At 37.8% G+C, this 20,419-nt stretch overlaps 1 protein-coding gene across 1 annotated transcript in view; it reads left to right on the top strand.

Annotated features, from left to right (window-relative positions):
• Positions 1–20,419, top strand: part of TRPC7 (transient receptor potential cation channel, subfamily C, member 7) — a 227,663-nt gene that overhangs the window by 45,134 nt on the left and 162,110 nt on the right. Inside the window, exon 3 of the mRNA XM_006866215.1 lies at positions 15,695–15,877. Within this exon, the coding sequence (XP_006866277.1) occupies positions 15,695–15,877 (183 nt within the window). The remainder of the gene's footprint in view (positions 1–15,694; positions 15,878–20,419) is intronic.

The following is a 20,419-nucleotide window of genomic DNA, read 5'->3' as shown; positions in this document are numbered from 1 at the left end:
ATCACTAAGGCCATTATTTTCCAACTACCTTACTCTTTCTTTCTAACTTTCAAGTTCCAATCCCCATCTTGATTGCATGTTTTATCAATTTCATCATCACTGGCTTTAGTGGTTTGGGGATAAATTTGAAAAATAGTGGTATTAACTGGTCTTCCTGGTTTGTTGTTGGTGTTAAGTGCCGTAGAGTGGTTTCTGACTCACATAGACTTTATGCACAACAAAAGGTAACACTGTCTTATCCTGTTCCATCCTCACAATTGTTTTATTTGAGACCATTGTTGCTTCTACCACATCAATCCATCTTGTTCTGAGTCTTCCTCTCTTTCACAGACCCTTCACTTTATCAAGCATGATGTCTAGCTCCAGAGACTGGTTCCTTTTAACAGCATGTTCAAAGTACAAGAGTGAAATCTTGTCATCCTGGCTACTAAGGAGCATTCTGAGTGTACTTCTTCCAAAACAGATTTGTTTGTTTATCTGGCAATCTTGCTTGTAGGCAGATGGGTATTATCCTATGACAGATAGTATTGTACTTAAAGATAGTTTTGAAATGCTCTTTTTGACTATGAATGTGACACCATTCCTCTTCAATTTGTCATTCCTGTCTTAGTAAACCATATGATTATCTGATACAAAATGGCTAATAGCTGTCCATTTCAGCCCACTAATGCCTAGGACATTAATCTTTATGCATTCCATTTCATTTTTGATGACTTCCAATTTTCCTAGATTTATACTTTGTACATTCCAGATTCCAAATACTAACGGATATTTGCAACTAGTTCTTCTCATTTTGAGTTGTGCCCCATTACCAAATGAAGATACCAAAATCTTTGTTTTATCCACATCATTAAAGTCAACTCCACTTTGAGAATGAAGTTCTTTTCCAGTTGTATTTTAAGTGCCTTCCAATCTGATGGACTAATCTTATGTCATTATATCATACAATGTTCTAGTGTTATTTATAAGGCTTTCAGTGGCAAACCATCCATAAGTGAGATGCTTTATCTTCTTTCTAGTCTGTCTTAATCTGAAAGCTCCATTTAAACCTGCCTACTGTGAGTAACCTGGCAGGCATTTAAAATACTGGTGGCATTACTTTTATATATATAAGAAATATTGTTTTCTTGTTAAAAAACACTACATTAGAGAAGGGAGTTTGGGGTTAGTTGGATTTCCTTGTAGATCACAGTATAAGATGCTGTCCTGACCTCTTTTGGTGTGGATCAGCAGAACACAGAACAAGTAGCATGCAAGCCAACACAATATGGCAAAGTGACAGACAAGTAACAGTAAATTATAGACTATATTATTTAATCCTTACAACAACTCTAAAATGGAGAATGTTGTCACCCCATTATTCAATGTAACTAAACACAGAGGTGATTAAGTTATATTCTGAAAGTCACACAAAGCTAGGCACTCAAATTCTACTCCTGAAGTATTAACCACTCACCGCTCTCAGTCATCCTTCTCATACAAAGACAAATCAAGCCCATGATGAAGAATTCTAAGATTATCAATGACACCAAAACATCATCTATCCCACATCCTGAAACATCTATGCTATAGAGACTGCTTTGTAAAATGACCTTAATAAAGAAAGACCTCCTACAGATAATAAACACAGGAACACAGTGACTTGTCACTGGCAGAGCTGGGGAGCTGGGGAGTTGGGCCAGGAGCCAATACTGCCTTAAACCACCCCACCCTTGGGAACTGAACTCTGAGTAACAAGGCACTATCTAAATCACCCCAGGAAAGCTGAGGCGAGAAAGGCTGGCTACCCGTCTCAGGTACTAGATTTGAACCACCTTCCTTGTATCTGTGTTCCTTAATGGAAATTAAGTACTGAAGTATATTTGCCTCTTAAGATCCTTTGGAGCACAGGCTTATTGATATGGTGATGGTTAATGAAACAATTAATTGTATGCATGAAAGCTAAACCATGGATTGAAGCTTTTCAATTTTCACCCGCAATAATGAGCACCAGGCTCAGGCTCTCGTCCAGCATTTCACAGCCATTAATTATTTCAATGATTCAAGTTACAATTAATAAGAATGCAGCCATGTGTGTTAAGTCTTAACATTCAGAGTCTTCTCATCCATCAGCCAAGTTATAGGTATGTGTAACAAATAATGGACTAATGCAGGAAGTGACTTTGAGGTCCTTTCTTAGCTAGAAGTACTGAACACACCTATGTGCCCAGTACTGTGCTATGTACCCACCTGTGTTGGTTCATTGAATTATCACAACATAATTCAATCTAGTGTTTTAATCCAGGTCAGTTCTACAGGAAGCCACTGTCTCTCATGTCACCACAAGAACTGGCACTTGAATCCCTCCAAGTCTTTCCTATCCTCCCTTCATCCTCACTCTACCCTTTCGTCATCTCCAGATACTTCCGCCCTTACTCAGTCTCTTGAATTCACAGTCCCTCAGAAAAATCTCCCATGTCCTTGGTCCCATTTTGCTTCACCTTTATGCTCTGACTAAAGAAGGACTCTTCCACAGATACCGCTGTCCCTGTAGGCTATCAAGCGAGGCTGTTTTTTCTCCCACCACCCTCATACCATTGGACCTGGAGAGAGGATTGGTGTCCCCTTGCTCTTCCTCACCATTTATAGAACTCTCTTTCTTTCCTCCCCAGGAATGTAAAATTTTGAATCGTACTTCATCAGACTGTAAGAATGTTGTAGCTTGTAAGAATGGATCACTCTATCATTGTTTAATGATTTCATTCCTGATGTTTAAAATATTAGCAATTTAATATATATCATCCTTCCAGCATAGTGACTCAATTATATGGACTCCCCTCCTCCATCCTATCTTAGCCATCCATTCCCTTAAGTCTACTTGAGATTATATTAATCATAACCACTAAATGCAACCCCTCCATAATCTAAAATTCATACATCCCACTGTTTGACCACCAGTTGCATTTTTTTCATCTTCCTTTAATCCCCAAACTCTGGTAATCTTTTGTGTCTCCAAAGAACCTCCAACTCACTCATCTAATTATCTTTTCATTTTCCCTCACTCCCTGGATGCTCTCTCTTCCCTTTATACCTGCTTTAATTCCATGGGCAATCACTATAATTACTGCCTGGCATACACTTTCAACTCCTCTACCTTGCTCCTCATTTTTTGTATTCACATAGCGAAAACACAACCTTGGTAAAATCTAGCTCTCTACCTACTCCATATCAGTTCCCAGAGAGGTAAATGTGGCTATAGAAAAACCAACGCATTGATTTGTCAGTCTCATTATAAATTTATGACAATGGACTTAAAATGTCTCTTATTGCTCTCCTTCAAATTAATTATATCCCATCTCTCTAATCCATTCATCCTTATATTCTCCTATATAATCTATTTGAAATCACCTCTCCACAAACTTTTATCACCTCCTCCCCTAGATTTACTCTCACCTGATAATTGTCATTCTTATTTTCTGGAAGGAAAAAAAAAAAAAAATGAAGCAATAGGAAGAAAATGTTTATAGCTCCTGATCTCCAATACATCCACTGACTAGCATTCCCACCCACTCTTGTTAGTAAACATAAGCCATATGTGTTTCTATATAAATTTATTTCTCTACTTGTACACTAGATCCAAACCCTCCAACATATGCTACTGGACTACTGCATTAATACTGATATTGTTGCTATCACATACAATGAGTAATAAGTATAATTGTCTACTGGAAATTTTTATCAGCATGCAACATGCTATGGTTTCTTCCATCAAGAAAGAAAAAGAGGGAGGAAGGAAGGGAGACAGGGAGGAGATAAAGTGATAAAGTAGTTTCTCTTGACCCTATTTCTCTGACTCATTACATTGTTCTCCTTAACAATGAACTTTCAAAACCAACAACTACAACAAAAACCTGTCTGTATCATTGTCTCTAATTTCTCTCCTCCCATTCTTCTAACCCTCTCTAGCCACATCCTCCTTGCTTCCAGAATTGATCCAGTGAAGGTGATTAATGACCTCTGAGTTGCTAAATCCAATGACTAATTTTCAATTTTACTATCCTTTAATTTGAGGATGGAGTCCTAGTGTGGCATTGGCATTTAATGCACTGACCTGTAAGTCAGCTGGTGAACTTGAACCGCAAGGTCAGCTGTTTCAAGTTCACCAGCTGACCTTTGGAAATCCTAAACAAGGTTGCTATGAGTAGGAACCAACTCGACAACACTTAACAACAACAACAATTTGGGGATAATACTATCAGCTTTAGGAGTGCTGGTGTGGTGCTCCAGAATAATGCACTGGACTGCAAAGTCAGTTTTAGCTACAAAGCAAGCGGTTCAAACCCATCAGCCACTCCTTGGAAACTCTATTCAGGGTTGCTATAACTTGGTGGCATTTAACAACACAATAACAACTATTAGCTTTATAGAACTGTTGTAGCCATTTAATGATATTAAAATACTTTGTTGTTGTTATTGTTATGTGCCGTGGAGTCAGTTCTGACTCATAGCAACCCTGTACAGGGTTTCCAAGGCTGTAAATCTTCATGGGAGCAGAACGCCTCATCTTTCTCCCATGGAACAGCTGGTAGTTTAGAAAACTTTCTTTGTTAATATTTTTCTAATCATTTCTTAAACAAGCTCAGTCTAAATGTCAAAAGCAGAAGCACTTTTCCAATTAAAAACATGCACACATCTCTTGATTTATTTCTGTATTTGGAGTTTTGATAAACATTTCTTCCCCTTAACTAAGTGCCTAAAGGGAGAAAAGAGGAGAGTGGGTTTGAGGCCCACACTCTTTTTTCATGCAATTTGTTAAGATCTCCATTGAGGGTTGAATGTTAATTATCCTGGATTGTGTGGGCGTCTCTACATCAATCTGAGAAAATCATTTAACTTTTGACCGACTAGGGTAATGAGCTTCTCTTTTTCTTCTGATTTAAGTTTGTCAGTAGCTTTAAAAAAGTTGGAGAATAGGGGTTTTCAACCAAAGTCAAGTGAATAATTTCCTAAAATCAATGCTGTCAAAGCAATAGCTTCAGCACCAAAAATTCAGGGTATCAACATACCATGTTAGGTATGTGTTTGGTTTGTACTCTGTGTTGGGTCCAATAACACATCTCAAAAATAAGTGAGATCTATGACAGAAAGAAAACGGGAGACACTCTGGAACCACTGAGACCTAAAGAATCTCAGATAACATGTGTGTTATTGAGCAGAGCACAGAAAATAAATGGTAGATGAATATTCTAAAAACAACCCAATATACTGACTAAATATAAATAATTTCACATTGAAATCCAGCAAAAAAAAAAAAAAAAAAAAAGACAAAACATTGTTGTCAACAGCTTTTCCGTAATAATAATGCTTTCTAAATCTTCAAAACAATATAAAGTCATTCTGTTGAGAATCATATCAGTCATCTTAATAAGAGAATCTGAATTAGGTTTTCATTAACAATTCCTATTTATATGACATGCCTGTCTATGTAAAAACCCTAAAATATCTACAAAGCACCAATCAGTGTGTTTAGCAAAGTCACAAGATAAAAAGTCAACATGCAAAAATCAATTACATTTCAACATAATAGTAACAAATTGTTAAAACCAAAATGTTTTTAAAATATTATTTCCAGCTGCTCAAAAAAATGAAATACTTAGGCAAAAAATTTTAAAACACTGCATAATCTTAATGCCAAAACTATTATACACTAATGAAAGAAATCAAGGATGATGTAAATAAATGGAAAGATATACCACTTTCATGAACTGGAAAACTAAAAATAGTTAAGATGTTAGCTTTATAAAAATCCCCAAGTGATGTTTTTAGATAATAACAGACTGATTGTCATATTTATATAAAAAGAAAAGGAATGAGAATAACTAAACCAATTTGAAAAAGGACAAAGTAGAAGGACTCACAAAACTTAAGCCTTAATATAAAGGTGCAATAACTGGGACAGTGGGGGTTAATGAAAGGATAGACTTGCATTCAAGGAAGCAGAATACAGAGTCCAGAAAGAGTTCAGAATATATGGTCAATGATTTTTTACAGTAGCACAAAAGAAATTCAAGGAATAAAGGATAGTTCTGTTAAAAATGGAACTGAAGTAAATAATTCTTATATCTTATACAAAAATTAACATGAAATGGTTAACACAGCTAATATAAAACTAAACTATAACACTTCTAAAAGAAAACATAGGAACAAATGTATTTGACCATGGGTTAAGAAAATATTTCTTAGCTATGGTAGCAAAGGTATAGCCAAATTTTTTTTTAAGTGATAAATTGGACTATTCAAAATTTTAAATTTCTGTTCTTTTAAAGACACTGTTGGAGTCCTGGTGTAGCACTGCAGGTTAAAGCACTGAACTGAAAGAATGGTTTGAACCACACAGTCCACAGTTCAAACTCACCAGCCACTCTTCAGAAACTTTATCCGGGGTTGCTATGAGTAGGAACCAACTTGATGGCACTTAACAACAACAACAACAAAGACACTATTAAGAATAGAAAGATAAGCTAGAGACTGAGAAAATATTTGCAAACTCTGTATCTTGGAAAGAAAACTATATCCAGAATATATGAAGAACTCTCAAAATTCAATAGTAAGAAAATAAACAATCCAACTTAAAAAAAATGGCAAAGAATTTAAACAGACACTTCACCAAAGAACTTACACAGATGGCATATAGTGCATGAAAAAGTGTTCCACATTCTTAGTCATTGTTGTTGTTAGTCTGGTTCCAATTCATAACTACCTTGTATAGTTTCCAAGGAGCAACTGGTAAGTTTGAACTGATGACTTTGTGCTTAGTATTCCAGTGCTTATCCTGCAGCCTCACACCAGGCCTCTTAACCATTAGGAAACATAAATTAAAACTATAAAATGATACACTACTATACTGAAAATAAATATAGTTGTTAAGTGTCATTGAGTCAGTTCAGACTCATAGTGACCCTGTACAGAGTTCCCTGAGCAACTGGTGAATTTGAACCACTGACCTTGCAGTCCAGTGCTTATCACACAGTATATCATCAGGACTCCTGAAAATAAATAAACAATACCAAATGCTGATAAGGATGTGACACATCTGAAACCCTCATAATTTGATGGTGGGAATGCAAAATGGTATGACCATCCCAGAGATAAATTGGCATTTTCTTACAAAGCAATCTCACTTTGAGGTATTTACCTTAAATAAATAAAAACTTACTTTCACACACACACACACAAAATGTATATGAATGTTTATAGTAGCTTTATTTAAAATTACTAAAAACTGGAAAGAACAAAATGTCCTTCAAATGAGTGAATGGATAAACAAACTGTTGTCCATGCATGGAATGGATGTGAAATCAAAAGCAACAAACTACTGATGCATACACCCACATGGATGGATCTAAAGTTGCCTACTATTGATCCCATTTACATAATATTCTAAGTAGCTCTGGTAGCATAGTGGTTACAAATCAGGCTGCTAACCTCAGGTCAGCAGTTCGAAACTACCAGCTGTTCCGCGGGAGAAAGATGAGGCTTTCTGCTCCCTTAAAAGATTTGCAGCCTCAAAACCCTATACAGGGTCTCTATGAGTCAGAACCAACTCCATAGCACATTAATTAACATATAATATTCTGGAAAAGACAAAACTCTAAGATCGCTTCTTTTCATGCACAGTACATGTCTAATGGTCTCAAAAAGCATCGAAAGTGGGTAACACATGCAAAGCATGTTTTGACAGATGTGTTTGTTCTTCATCTATCTACCAGACTCCACAAGATGAAGTTATGCCCTCTGCCATATCATTTTTTAAAGAAACAGACTTAAGTATTATCTGAGAAAAGATGAATTAAAGATTTATTTGTAGCAGTTCATTAAACTGGATGTCAAGTTTGATATGACCTACCCTGCTGAATTCATAGCTGTCATCAGCATTAAAAAGATCAGACAGAGCATCTGCCTAACCTATGACACCAAGGGTCACTTTGCTGTTTATCATATTTTATGCCTGAGGAGCCCAAGTATAAATTGTACAAAATGAGAAAAGTTTTGTGGGCACAAAAGAAATCTCTCATCTGGTGAGTCAAGATGCTTGCACCATTGATTGATCCCCTCAACAACCTCATCCAGATAGATTTGGAGATGGACAAGATTACCAGTTTTACTGGTAACCTGTGTATGGTGACTGGAGGTGGCTAACATGTGAATGATGTGATATGATCATCAATCTTGCCTTTTTTTTTTTTTTCAACAAACCTTAGATTTGTTCATGTGAAAGATGCCAACGGCAATAGCTTTGCGACTTGTCTTTCCAATATTTTCATTATTGGCAAAGGCAACAAACCTTAGACTTCTCTTCCCTAAGGGAAAGGCAGCTGCTAAAGAGGCAAGAAACCAGCAGCCATATACAGCATGCACAGCAGTAGATGAAATGATCTCTACAGAACACAAATGGTGAGCTCGCTCTGACTAATTACAGATAACATACAATGGGGAAAAATCACTGTAGGACTGACAACAGATCAGTGGTTGCAAAGGACTAAGTCTATTTCAAAGAAAAACGTAAGGGAATTTAGGAAGGTGATAAAACTATTCCATATCCGGATTGCTTAAAGTATTATTCAATAAAAAAAAATTGATTTTAATGCTGTGATTAAAAAGTTAAAAGAGAAAAAGAAAGATGATCTAACAGAATAAGGAAATTATTGAATAGTATCATTCATACTAATAGCAAGTAAAATTTTGTTGAAGATCATTTTAAAAATGACTTGCAGCAGTACCTTCTCAGGAAACTACCAGAAATCAAGTCAGATCCAGAAGAGAACATGAAACAAGGAATATTATTGCTGATATCGGATGAATCTTGGCTGAAAGCAGAGAACACCAAAAAGACATTTATCTGTGTTCTGCTGACTATGCAAAGGCATTCAATTGTGTGGATAACAAATTGCAGATAAAAAATTATGGATAAGATTGCAAAGAATGAGAATTTCAAAATACTTAATTGTGCTCACAAGGAACCAGAACATAGATGGAGAAGCAGCTATTTTAACAGAGCAAGTGGATACTGTGTGGTTTAACATCAGGGAAGGTAAACATCAGGGTTGTATCCTTTCACTATATTTATTCAACCTGTACATGAAGCAAATAATCTGAGAAACTGGATTACATGAAGAATGTGGCATCAGGAGTAGAGGAAGAATCATTAATAACCTACAATATACAGATGATATAACCTTGCTGGATGCAAAGAGGAGTTAAATATTTACTGTTGAAGATCAAAGATCACAGCCTTCAGTATGGATTGTACCTAAGTGTAAAGAAAACAAAAATCCTCATGACCAGACCAATAAATAGCATCACAATAAGTGGAGAAAACATTGAAGTTGTCAAAGATTTCATTTTGCTTGGATCCATAATCAGTGAAGCAGTAGTCAAGAAATCAAATGATGTATTGCATTCAGTAATCTGCTGTAAAAGACCTCTTTAAAGTGTTAAAGGGCAAATATATCAATTTGAGGACTAAATTATTCTTGACCCATAACATGGTATTGTCAATCACCTCATATGAATGTGAAAGCTGTGCAATGAATAAGCAAAACCATAGATTAATAGATAAATTTAAATTATGGTTTTGGAGAAGAATATTGAAAGTGCCATGGACTGCCAGAAGAACAAACAAATCTGTCTTGGAAGAAGTACAGCCAGAATGCTCCATAGAAGCTTGGATGGTGAAACTTCGTTTCTGGTACTTTGGATATGTTGTCCAAAGAAGAAGACCCCCAATGAGATGCTTTGACACAGTGCTAGCAACAATGGTCTCAAACAAAGACAACTGTAAGGATGGCACAAGACTGAGCAGTGTTTCCTTCTGTTGTGCACAGTCAGAACTAACTCCATGGCACCTAACAACAATAACAATAGATAGTTATAACCTAGGTTATGAGAATAAAGTGTATGATTTTTAAGGGTTTGGAGTTTTTTTTTAAGGGTTTTTAGTTATGAATAAGGGACTTTCAATGGCTTAGCTTTTTATCTTGATTACCACTGTCTTCATTTATTAAAAAATGAAGTAGGTATTTATATAGTATGTCCTCCGTAGAGACATGTCCTCTGTTACAGGGGTGGGGGAAGTTTTTCCTGTTCTTCCCTTAGGCTGGAAGCTCCCTAAGGTCAAAAACCACATCCTATTAATTACTAAATCCCTCCTAGTACCTGGAAATAAGATTTTAATAGAAACTGAAAAATAGGAAGGAAGATGGTAAAGGTAAAGGAATAAGAAAAAGAGATCCATTTTCGTAATGGTTTCTAAGGTATGATAAGAAGAGAAGCTTTGGGGATAAAGCCAAGATTTTTTTTTTTTATGTGATTGTTGTTATTAGTAAGTGCCATCGAGTTTGTTCCAACTCACAGTGACCCTGTTTGGGGTTTCCAAGGAACTACTCGTGGCTTTGAACCACCCACTTTGCTGTTAGCAGTACAGTGCTTATCCTATAGTGCCACACTGGGACTCCCACCATAAGGATGTTGTTCAGTGCTGTTGAGATGGTCCCAACTCATAACAACCCTGTATAGGATTTCTGAGGAGCAGCTGGTGGATTTGAACTGTCAACCTTTAAATTCAAACCAACAACCTTGTGGTCCAGTGCTTATCCTACAGCACCATGGAAACTAAATAAGGTGAAGAAGACCAGATCCAGAGATTTTTGTCTTGCTTTGTTTTCATTTAAAATGCTTATTAGATATAAGGTTTCAAGTAGAGATTGGTTTGCTATATGAGTCTCAGGATCAAGGAAGAATTTGAACTAGAAATAAATTTTGAAGTTGCCAGCATATGGACTACATTGAAAGCCGTTGCATCAGAAAGAATGAATGAATGAATGTAAATAGATTTTGTAAAAAGAATTCCAAGGATTGGACATGCCTTTGTAGAGAATGAATCAACAATGAATTCTTAAGAGTTGTCATTCAGGAATTTCAAAACCACTACAATATGCTCTGCTGGAAGCCAAATGAAGAATGTGTGTCAAGCAATAGTAAGTAAATAAGCTACACTCAAAACATTTGGTAGGGCATGTAGAATGAGGATTAAGAATCAACCACTGATTTTTCACAACCTGAAAAACATTTGTAACCTTGACAAGAACAGTCTTGGTAGACTCAATGGGTATAAAACCTCATTGGTTGGGACAAAAAGGCAATTGAAACAATGAGTATAGACAACTCTACTGAGGAGTTTTTGCTGTAAAATGGAACTCGAGCAATAATTGGAGGGGGAAGTGGAGTTAAGAGAAATTTTAATTTAACACAAAAGAAATAGCAGCATGTTTGTATGCTGACACAGTATAGAAAGGGGGAAATTGACAATGCAGGAGAAAGGAAAACTGCAGGAGGCATATCCTGGAAGAACTGGCCTTAGATAGGCACAGGAGTAGTTAGTTCATCTAAAGTAGCAACAGTACATGAACACAAATGCATGAAGACAAATACATGAGGGAGCTTCAAAACGTTGGAAAAATTCCATTATCTTTTAATTCCATTTTCCACAATCTCTTTTGAAGACCTCTCATATGAGAATATGTAGTTCTCTTCTGATGGTTTCTATTTTCTCATAAAATATAAATCTACAAAGTAAGGTACAAGGTTCTCATCTAAAAACTAGGAGGGAGAGAAGGCATTAGAAGATTGAGAAGAAGATAAGGTCTGAAGTGTCTGTTTGGAAGAGTTGTTGTTGTTGTTAAGTGCCGTCAAGTCAGTTCCGACCCATAGCGACCCTGTACAGGGTTTCCGAGGGTGTAAATCTTTACGGGAGTAGAAAGCCTCATCTTTCTCCCGCGGAGCAGCCGGTAGTTTCAAACCGCTGACCTTAAGGTTCGCAGCCCGATTCATAACCACTACGCTACCAGAGCTTCTTGTGTTTGGAAGAGTAGAAGAGAAAATTCCCCACAAGCACCATGGACCACTTGAGGTTGGTATTACTGAGTTTAGAGCATGGCTCATCAGTGCAGTTGTGTATTCCCTGACCGCATTTACTGTGCAGTGGCAGGCACAGAGCAGTGGAGAGTTAGACCCAACTGAGTGGAGCTTTTTTTCAATAAGTACAGTGAAATAAGTAGACAACAAGAGAGTTGAGAATGTGTATAGGAATCATTATAATGACTGATTCAAGATCAAAGGAAAAGTTGAACTAGAAACACAAATTTTAATGTCATCAGCATATGGATTGTATTTAGATCCCCTGCATCAGAAAAGATGAATGAATGGAAATTAAGTTCTGTAAGGTGAGAAGCAAGGGTCCTAAGCAGATGAAAACTAGTTAACAAGGAATTGTATTCAATGGCTTGTAGGTCTGGTGGAATCAAAGGATTGCTTGAGTGGTATCCCAGAGGAAGTGAGCCAGACAGACATATAGGAGGTATTGCTCAGAAGGAAACTTAACTTTGGGATTATGGATGAGCTTCAGTTATTGGAAATAACTACTGGAATGATAGATAAGTCATTAGCAGAGAAAGTGAGAGGGCAAGATAGTGAGAAGGTTATGTTCCTGGATAGTTAAACCAGCAAGAATATCCACAGCAGTAATGTCGTAGAGGGTAACAGTGAGCCAGGAGCTAAAACTTTCAGAGATGTGGGAGAGTAATCCAAAACTCAGTAAGTGACTAAAATGAGGACCAGAACTAGATTTAACCTATTAATTAATCTCTCTCAGTCTCAGTTTCCTCATTTATAGTTTGGAAATGTAATAGATCCTCTACCAAGAGTTTTTTTATGGCTGAGAATTATGATGCAATTAAAACACCTGTGTGACCATCACATCTACTGGGAATAGCAGACCTCAGTGTGTAGGAATGTTTCTTAAAAAGTACAACCGTTGAATTTTGGGTACGTGTCTCATCTACCTTCTCTAGTGAAATTAAGGAACAAGAGTGTGGCTTGGTAAGTTCATAGAGCTCTGGGTTGACCCAATAAGTAAATAATCATAATAATTCCCCAAAGATGCTCACTATGGCACTCTCTGGTAAGCACAGGCCTGGTAAACATGAAGCCAAATCCATGCCATCTCCTTCTTCCTGTTAGGACCAAGTTCTCTCCCCTTGCCAGCCATCCACAGATACCAGTAGACTTGTTGTCTCATGCAGAAAGCAAGCAAATAAATAAATAAATAAATAAATAAATAAATAAATAAATAAATAAATAAATAAAACAATTTCCTGCTTTGACTGTTCTGGCATGTCTCCCCTTTTTGTGGCTAGGCTGGGTGGAAAAAAAAACCAGGGAAGTGAGTCTTCCATGAAATGGAAACCTACTGTTCTGAACTGTGTTGAACTCATAAATGTGCAGAAGTCCTTGGGCAGCACAATCTAACTAGCTCCCAACAAGATCAGGGTCAAGTCCCTCCCACTTATCTTCCTGGACCCACCCATTCATTTGTCTCTAGACAGATATTCAGAGATGAGTTCTGGTCTGGCCAACAGGGCAGTGTCTGTTTCATCAGTACTAGGGGACCCCTTGTTGTCCAGAAACAGACAGTAAAGTTGATAGGTTAGAGGGCTGAGACTCTGGAAACCTGAGTTACAGCTACTAGAGTTAAACTTGTCCATGTAGTGAAGCAACCCACTCTGTCCATTTAGTGAGCACAGTGTCCCCTGAACCTCCCACCTCTTGATTCTCAGGGTTCTGCTAAGCATCTTAGCTGGAATAAGCTCTGAGTCAGTTTTACTTAGCATTACTCTTGTGCAAGGAGGATCCCTAGTATCCTTCTCCTGCACACTATTCTAAGATCACAGTTGCTTTATTCATTGCTAAATTGATGCTTTTGAGTTATGGTGTTAGAAGAGAATATTGAAAGTGCCATGGACTGACGAAAGAACCAACAGGTCTGTGTTGGAAGAAGTGCAGCCAGAGTGCTCCTTGGAGGCCTGGATGGCCATACTTCATCTCTTATACTTCGAATATATTGTCAGGAGGGATCAGTCACTGGAGAAGGATATCATGTTTGGTAAGGTAGAGGGACAGAGAAAAAGAGGAAGATCCCCCAGCTAGATGGATTGGCAAAGTGGCAGCATCAATGGGCTCAAGCATGACAACGATAGTGAGGTTGGCCCAGGATCGGGCAGTGTTTCATTTGTTGTGCATAGGGTCGCTATGAGTCGGTGTCAACTCAATGGCACCTAACAACAACAATGTTTCATTGCCTGGTAGCCAGGAAGGGAAGAAGGGAGGGTGAGAGGAAGGGTATACGGCTGGTAAGTAGAAGTTAAGGATGGAGATGGCACCGAGCACAGTTCTTCATGTGGTGACACCCAGATCTGAGCGAAGTGCCAAGAACTAGAAGGTTCCTAATATTGTTCCTGATATTTTTCCATAACAATCTGCCTGAGCTAATTTTTCTATCCAGAACTTCTGAAAACTCCTTCTACCTAAATTATATATATTAAATATAAGTTAAAGGGCAGCCTCTTACATCTCAAAACATTTCCTTAAACCTTTTCCTTTTTCTAACAAACAGACATTTACTTACCCCTTTCTCTAATGCAAAGTGACATTTTGATGCAATAGTGCTGGAAGAACACAAAAAATCACTCATTTAGAAAAATGGCGGAGCTGCTGCAGCTTGCCAGACTCCTGTCTATTTGCTGAAGAATTCAGCAAAGCTGCATTCCTTTTTGCCACTCTGAGAATTGTTGTCACTGATTAACATGGAAAGCAACATTTAGCTTTTATGTCGTTTCTGATAGACTTATTTCAGTTAAGAAACCAGCAAGAAAATCTTTAGGGGTAAATATTTTGGGGGAGTAAGTGGTAAAAGGGTGGCAAGAAGTATTACCTTGTCTAATATTTTGGATCAATATCAGTAATTTCAGCAGTCTGTTTGGAGGAGAGAGATGGTGGCATGTCAGTAGGAAAATAAGTCACCCTCTTAAAGTCAATTAAGAAAGGGATACATAGGGAGGGGAAGAGACAAATCCAAGGCCACTCATTTGAAAAAATAAATTAAAATGTCATGGTCTAAAAATGTTTACTCAACAGACAAATTAATTAATAATTTGCTGTAAGAAAGGATTTTTGGTAAGAAAATACGTTGTTAGGCTCAAGTTATATTTGATTTTTTAATTTCTAATTTATAAATTGATTTTTGAGAACATAAAAGCAAACCTGTATATATTTTCCCCCTCACTTTAGCATATCAGGCATCTCTTTGCAGTAAACTTTCTGTGTGGAACAGTCACCACTATAGGTTGGTGGTAAATAAGTGAAATGTTATTTTCATAGTCCTTATTACTCCTTCATCCCATGGTTCAGAATTAGGCAGAGACTGAATGCTTAGAAAGAGCCCAGGAATTGTTTTGGCAAGCATCCGACTCACCTTAAGAGCAAAGTGAAAAGGCAGATAGATTCCTGAACCCCATTACCAGAAATTCTAATTCAATAAGCTTGGTGTAGGGCTTGACAATTTTAGCACTCACACAAGGTGATTTTGAAGCATGTAGCCCATGAAGACACTTTGACAAATACTGACCTAGAGAAAATGATCTTCTAGATTGTCGCGTGAAGAGAAACTGTCTCACTGTCTGGATCCAGCACATCCCACTGGTTGCAGTGCACTGTGTAAGCAAACACTTGGTAAACAGTTGATGATCAACACTGCTGTGCTGGACAAGCCAATCTGTGAGACTCAGTGTGACACATCCCTGATTTTTCTTTATTCTGTTAGAATGATTACAGGAAGTTATCTATGCAATGCAAGGATTTTGTGGTGGGCGTGCTGGACCTGTGCCGAGACACAGAAGAGGTGGAAGCGATTTTAAATGGTGATGTGAACTTCCAAGTCTGGTCCGACCACCACCGCCCGAGTCTGAGCCGGATCAAACTCGCCATTAAATATGAAGTCAAGAAGGTAAGCTTCCCCACCTCTAAGGGCCTTCCTACCACACAGAGATGTTGACCTCACTTTGTGCTCAGTCATATCGTATGTCACCACAAGGTGACTGTGATGACACCAATCACCCTGCTTCTTTCCAAGCAGGGAACAGTCAACTTTACAGAACTGCTCAGAACTCCTCTCACCACACCCTCCCACCTCCATCCCCAGCCCAGTAAGAGAGAAAGGAAAAATGGTAACTATTCATAAATAGACCTTGAGTCTGGAGAACTGAAGAGGTGACTTTCTAGTCTCTAAACCACTGGCAGGCACAGTGCCACAAAATGCCCCCAGAAGGTGGCCAACCAATTCCCAAGTTTTCATGAGACACATACATACTACTCTGGTCTTTAGAAGAATTTATTGAGCTTTTTTCTGTGCACTTGGGAACTACCTGGATAGAAAATGTTTTAGTGTAGAGATTTTGTGGGGCCAATGGCCCTGGGAGACTTAGAGAAATTTCAACCGAGAGTCATGTAAAAGTGCTGAGCAGAAAGCTCAGGTAGAATTTCTTAAGAGTAGTAAGCTTGTCTCACCTCTTCAATCAATACCAAGATGTCTTTAATGACCATTGGCACTCAATTGTCTTCAAATACCCAGTGGCTGATCAGACTGAAATCCTAAGGTGAAAAATTCAATTCTGTTTCCAACTTAGATCTATCCTTGAGTCTTTAAAATCTGCTCTTATGTTAAATGGCATTATTTATCCCGAAAAAATATACTAGAGAATGCCAAAGATTAAATATTGATGTACTTTCCATATAAGCAAGATGGCTGATCAATGTTTGAGGGTTGTTTTGTTTTGTTTTTGCTTTTTCTCCCCCAGCTATTTCACATAGTCATAGCAGAATGATATTTTTCTTGTCTTCAAATTAGCCTCTGAACATCTCTTGTTTTCCCTGAACATCTTACTTCGGGTGGGGTAAACCTATTATCAATGAACCATATATGTCTATGGAATTCATATTGAGAGAGATACCAAGTTTAATAAAATATCCCCTTGTATTTTAATAATATTTTAAGAAAATAGTCTTTTTCTAATATTATAAGTCCAAAGATAAAATTGATGAATCACTGAAAAGGTGAACTCAGAGATTAATATTAGAAAGAATATCATTGAGTTGGGGAGCTAAAATATAATATCAAAGTGCAAGCATGTTTTTGTAACTCTGGGAAATTCTTTTTCCAGCCTAACCAAAGACCTCACTGAAGTTTTGCCCCAAAGCACAGAGATCACTTCTTAAAGTGGCCTATATCCGTGGCTTTAAGGTTCCAATGAATCCTATTGGCAATGGTAAAGATGAGCTTGAGTTCCAACAACCACAGTATGCCCTTCCTTCCCCAGTCGAGAGTATCCTCCTACCTTGTAGCATGGAGTGAAAGGTAAAGAGGGCTTTAAAATCCCAAAGAACAGTAGTTGTTTCTATAGCATTTACAGTTTCTATATTCACAGTTTTGGCTATTCAGTAAACTATTCCAATGATCCATCCATACATGAATGCATTTGGCATTTTTCTGAAACATAAATTCAAATCTTCTAGCAAAACTCTCATTGATGGTAAAGTCACTCAGCTAGCCCAAAAGTCTAGCTGCCATTCCATAGCTACTTGTTCCTTCTCATTAGCAATACCAGGTATAAAAAAGCTCTAGTAATGAATGCGAGAAAAAGTGGAGCACTCCATGAACATGATGGGTTGGGCCAGAATAAAAAGGTTTTATGAGGGAAATTTGCTCTAGTGATATTTTCCAATTATAGGAGTCATAAAGGTCTCAGGAAACATTCATCAAGAATGTCAAGTGTTTGCAGCAATCCACAGGTAGGAAGATGATAAACGACTTGCTTCAAATGTCAGGCTTACCCATTTTAAAGACCTCTAATGGATAAATTATCTCAAACCAGTAATGCTACCAAGAAACAGAAGATAAACTGATAGTCTTCCTTGAAATGATTCTATCATGAATTACCAGTAAAAATGTTGCTCTTAGGTGCTGTCAAGTGGGTTCCATTCATAGGAATGGAATCTTGTTTAGGGTTTCCAAGGAGCACATCTAACATTAAAAAGGCTTACAAATATTATAATAGACTTTCACTTTTCATTTATAAGCATGCTTCTTCTTGTTAAGTGCCATCGAGTCGGTTTTGACTCACAGCAATCTTGTATAGAGTTTCCAAGGAGCAGTTGGTGGGTTTGAATTGCCAACCTTGCAGCTCAAACTGATCTTTGGGTCCAGTGCATTATTCTGCAGCGCCACACCAGGACTCCATAAGCATGCTTACATGTGCCCAATCTAACTCTGGGTCTTCAAGTAATAAAATGACTACCATCGAATCTTATTTACAATTATTTAGGATTGGGTCTTAAAAGGTATACAACATATACACACACCAGAAAAACCTTAAGGCTTTATCCACATGATGATCAAATCAACCTACTAATTCAATGACTAAAGTAACCTAATTGATCTCTTTGCATTTCCACAGGCAATTAATAAGTATTCTGGTAGCATAGTGGTTACAAATTGGGCTGCAAACCACAAGGTCAGCAGTTCGAAACTACCAGATGTTCTGTAGGAGAAAAATGAGGCTTTCTGCTCCCGTAAAGATTTACAGACTTGGAAACCCTATACAGGGTCGCTATGAGTCAGAACCGACTCCACGGCACATAACCACCACCACCTAAAACTGATTGAGTTCCAATAAATTTGGAGTTAAACAGAGTTAAATATCTTTGCTGAAAGATATATTTTAGACTTTTTAATATGCACTGATACTCTGGAAGAAGGATAAACATCTAATAAAACTAATTTTCCATGTATCACATTTTAAGAAATTCTAATGCATAATTGGTCTATATGCCCATCAAGTGAACGGATCTAAATAAAATGGGTAGGTACACCTCTATGGCTGGTCCAGTGTCCTGGGTCATGTCTTTCATTGGATTATTTGCCTCTCTCCAGGAATAACTTTAACGTCTAGCCTTCTACGTGGCTCAGTCATGACACCAGGTTACATTGTTGTTGCTCTTGTGTGCCATCCAGTCGTTTCTGACTCGTATAGTAACCCTGTGTGCGGTTTCTAAAAATGGCTGGTTGATTTGAACTGCTGACCTTGCAACTATCAGTCCAGTGCTTATTCAATACAGCTACACAACAACAACCTTCATTATGTAAAGATAATTATTCCATTAGGATAAAAGGGACCAGCTGGTAAAGGGCAAAGAATCCTGGGCTTATACCTCCTAACCATATGATCTTGAGCAAGTAATTTAAGCTCTCAAGCCCTCATTCTCTATCTTTAAAAAGGATACATAAGTTCTTCATTTACAGGGTTTTTTGTTGTTGTTGTTGTGAACTTTCAAATGAAAATGTTATTAGAGAAAATTCTTGGAAAACTGTAAGGTTCTCTGCAGTTCCAAGGGTTAACATACAGCTGTCATTCAATGAGTTCTTCCTTCACTGGAAGTATGGAAGTCTTTCTATTCCCAGAGATGCTGCTTAGCTTGTTCTTTTTGTTATCTCCCTAAAGAATGCTAGAACTGTCCCCCTGGTAAGGACATGGTCCAGATAGTCTAAAATTCCTCCCTGAAATTCCTAAGTTTGAGGATGTGGTTGCTATCCATAACTTTTACTTTAAAAAATTAACTCAGTCTCCCCAACATCACAGATGGATGTGTCAGTTGAAATCTTGACTATGATATTTGGGAGTTAGTATTAAAGATATAAGGAGCTCTGGTAGCATAGTGGTTACAAATCGGGCTGCAAACCACAAGGTCAGCAGTTCGAAACTACCAGCTGTTCCATGGGCAAAAGATGAGGCTTTCTGCTCCTGTAAAGATTTATAGCCTCGGAAACCCTGTACAGGGTCACTATGAGTCGGAACCGACTCCACCGCACACAACAACCACCACCATTAAAGATATAGTTGAGAAAATTCTGAGTTTCAATCATGGATCCATCATTTATTCATGGGTCACTTAAGCACATCACTTAGTCTCTCTGTGTCTCACTTGCCTCAGCTGTAAAGTTGGGATAATGTCTGCTTCATAGGGTTACTCACTGCTGTTGAGTTGATTCCAACTCATGGAACTAAATATGTGTATGTCATCCTATGGACTCACCATGGTATAAATCAGGCAATATGAATTCACACATTTCATGGGGTTACATACAGTCTCTCCCAACATGATTTCAAGAAATTTCTATTACCTTTCTCACTGTATCCCAGACTTTGCAGCTCACGGTCCTTTCAAAATCAAAGCCTGACTCATGAAAAAAACAGGGATGAGACACTCTTCCTTGCTGAGTAACAAACATCTGGGTTTAGAAGCAACTCTAAACCTAGGTGTTACCCACCACTAAAGAAAGTAATCCCTGCAACTTTGGCCGACAGTACTTCAGTACGTACAAGCTTTGCTCCTCAGGGTCTTGTTAGGATAATAGGCACCTTGTTGTCTTCTCCATCTCTTTCTGTTCCCAGGGAATCATGCCTAGACATCCTTCTCAAAGGCCCTTTTCTCA

Source organism: Chrysochloris asiatica, unplaced genomic scaffold (assembly GCF_000296735.1).
Source record: "Chrysochloris asiatica unplaced genomic scaffold, ChrAsi1.0 scaffold00087, whole genome shotgun sequence".
Classification (NCBI taxonomy): Eukaryota; Metazoa; Chordata; class Mammalia; order Afrosoricida; family Chrysochloridae; genus Chrysochloris; species Chrysochloris asiatica.
The sequence above is the reverse complement of the archived record's forward strand: the minus strand, read 5'-3'. Positions and strand labels throughout refer to the sequence as shown.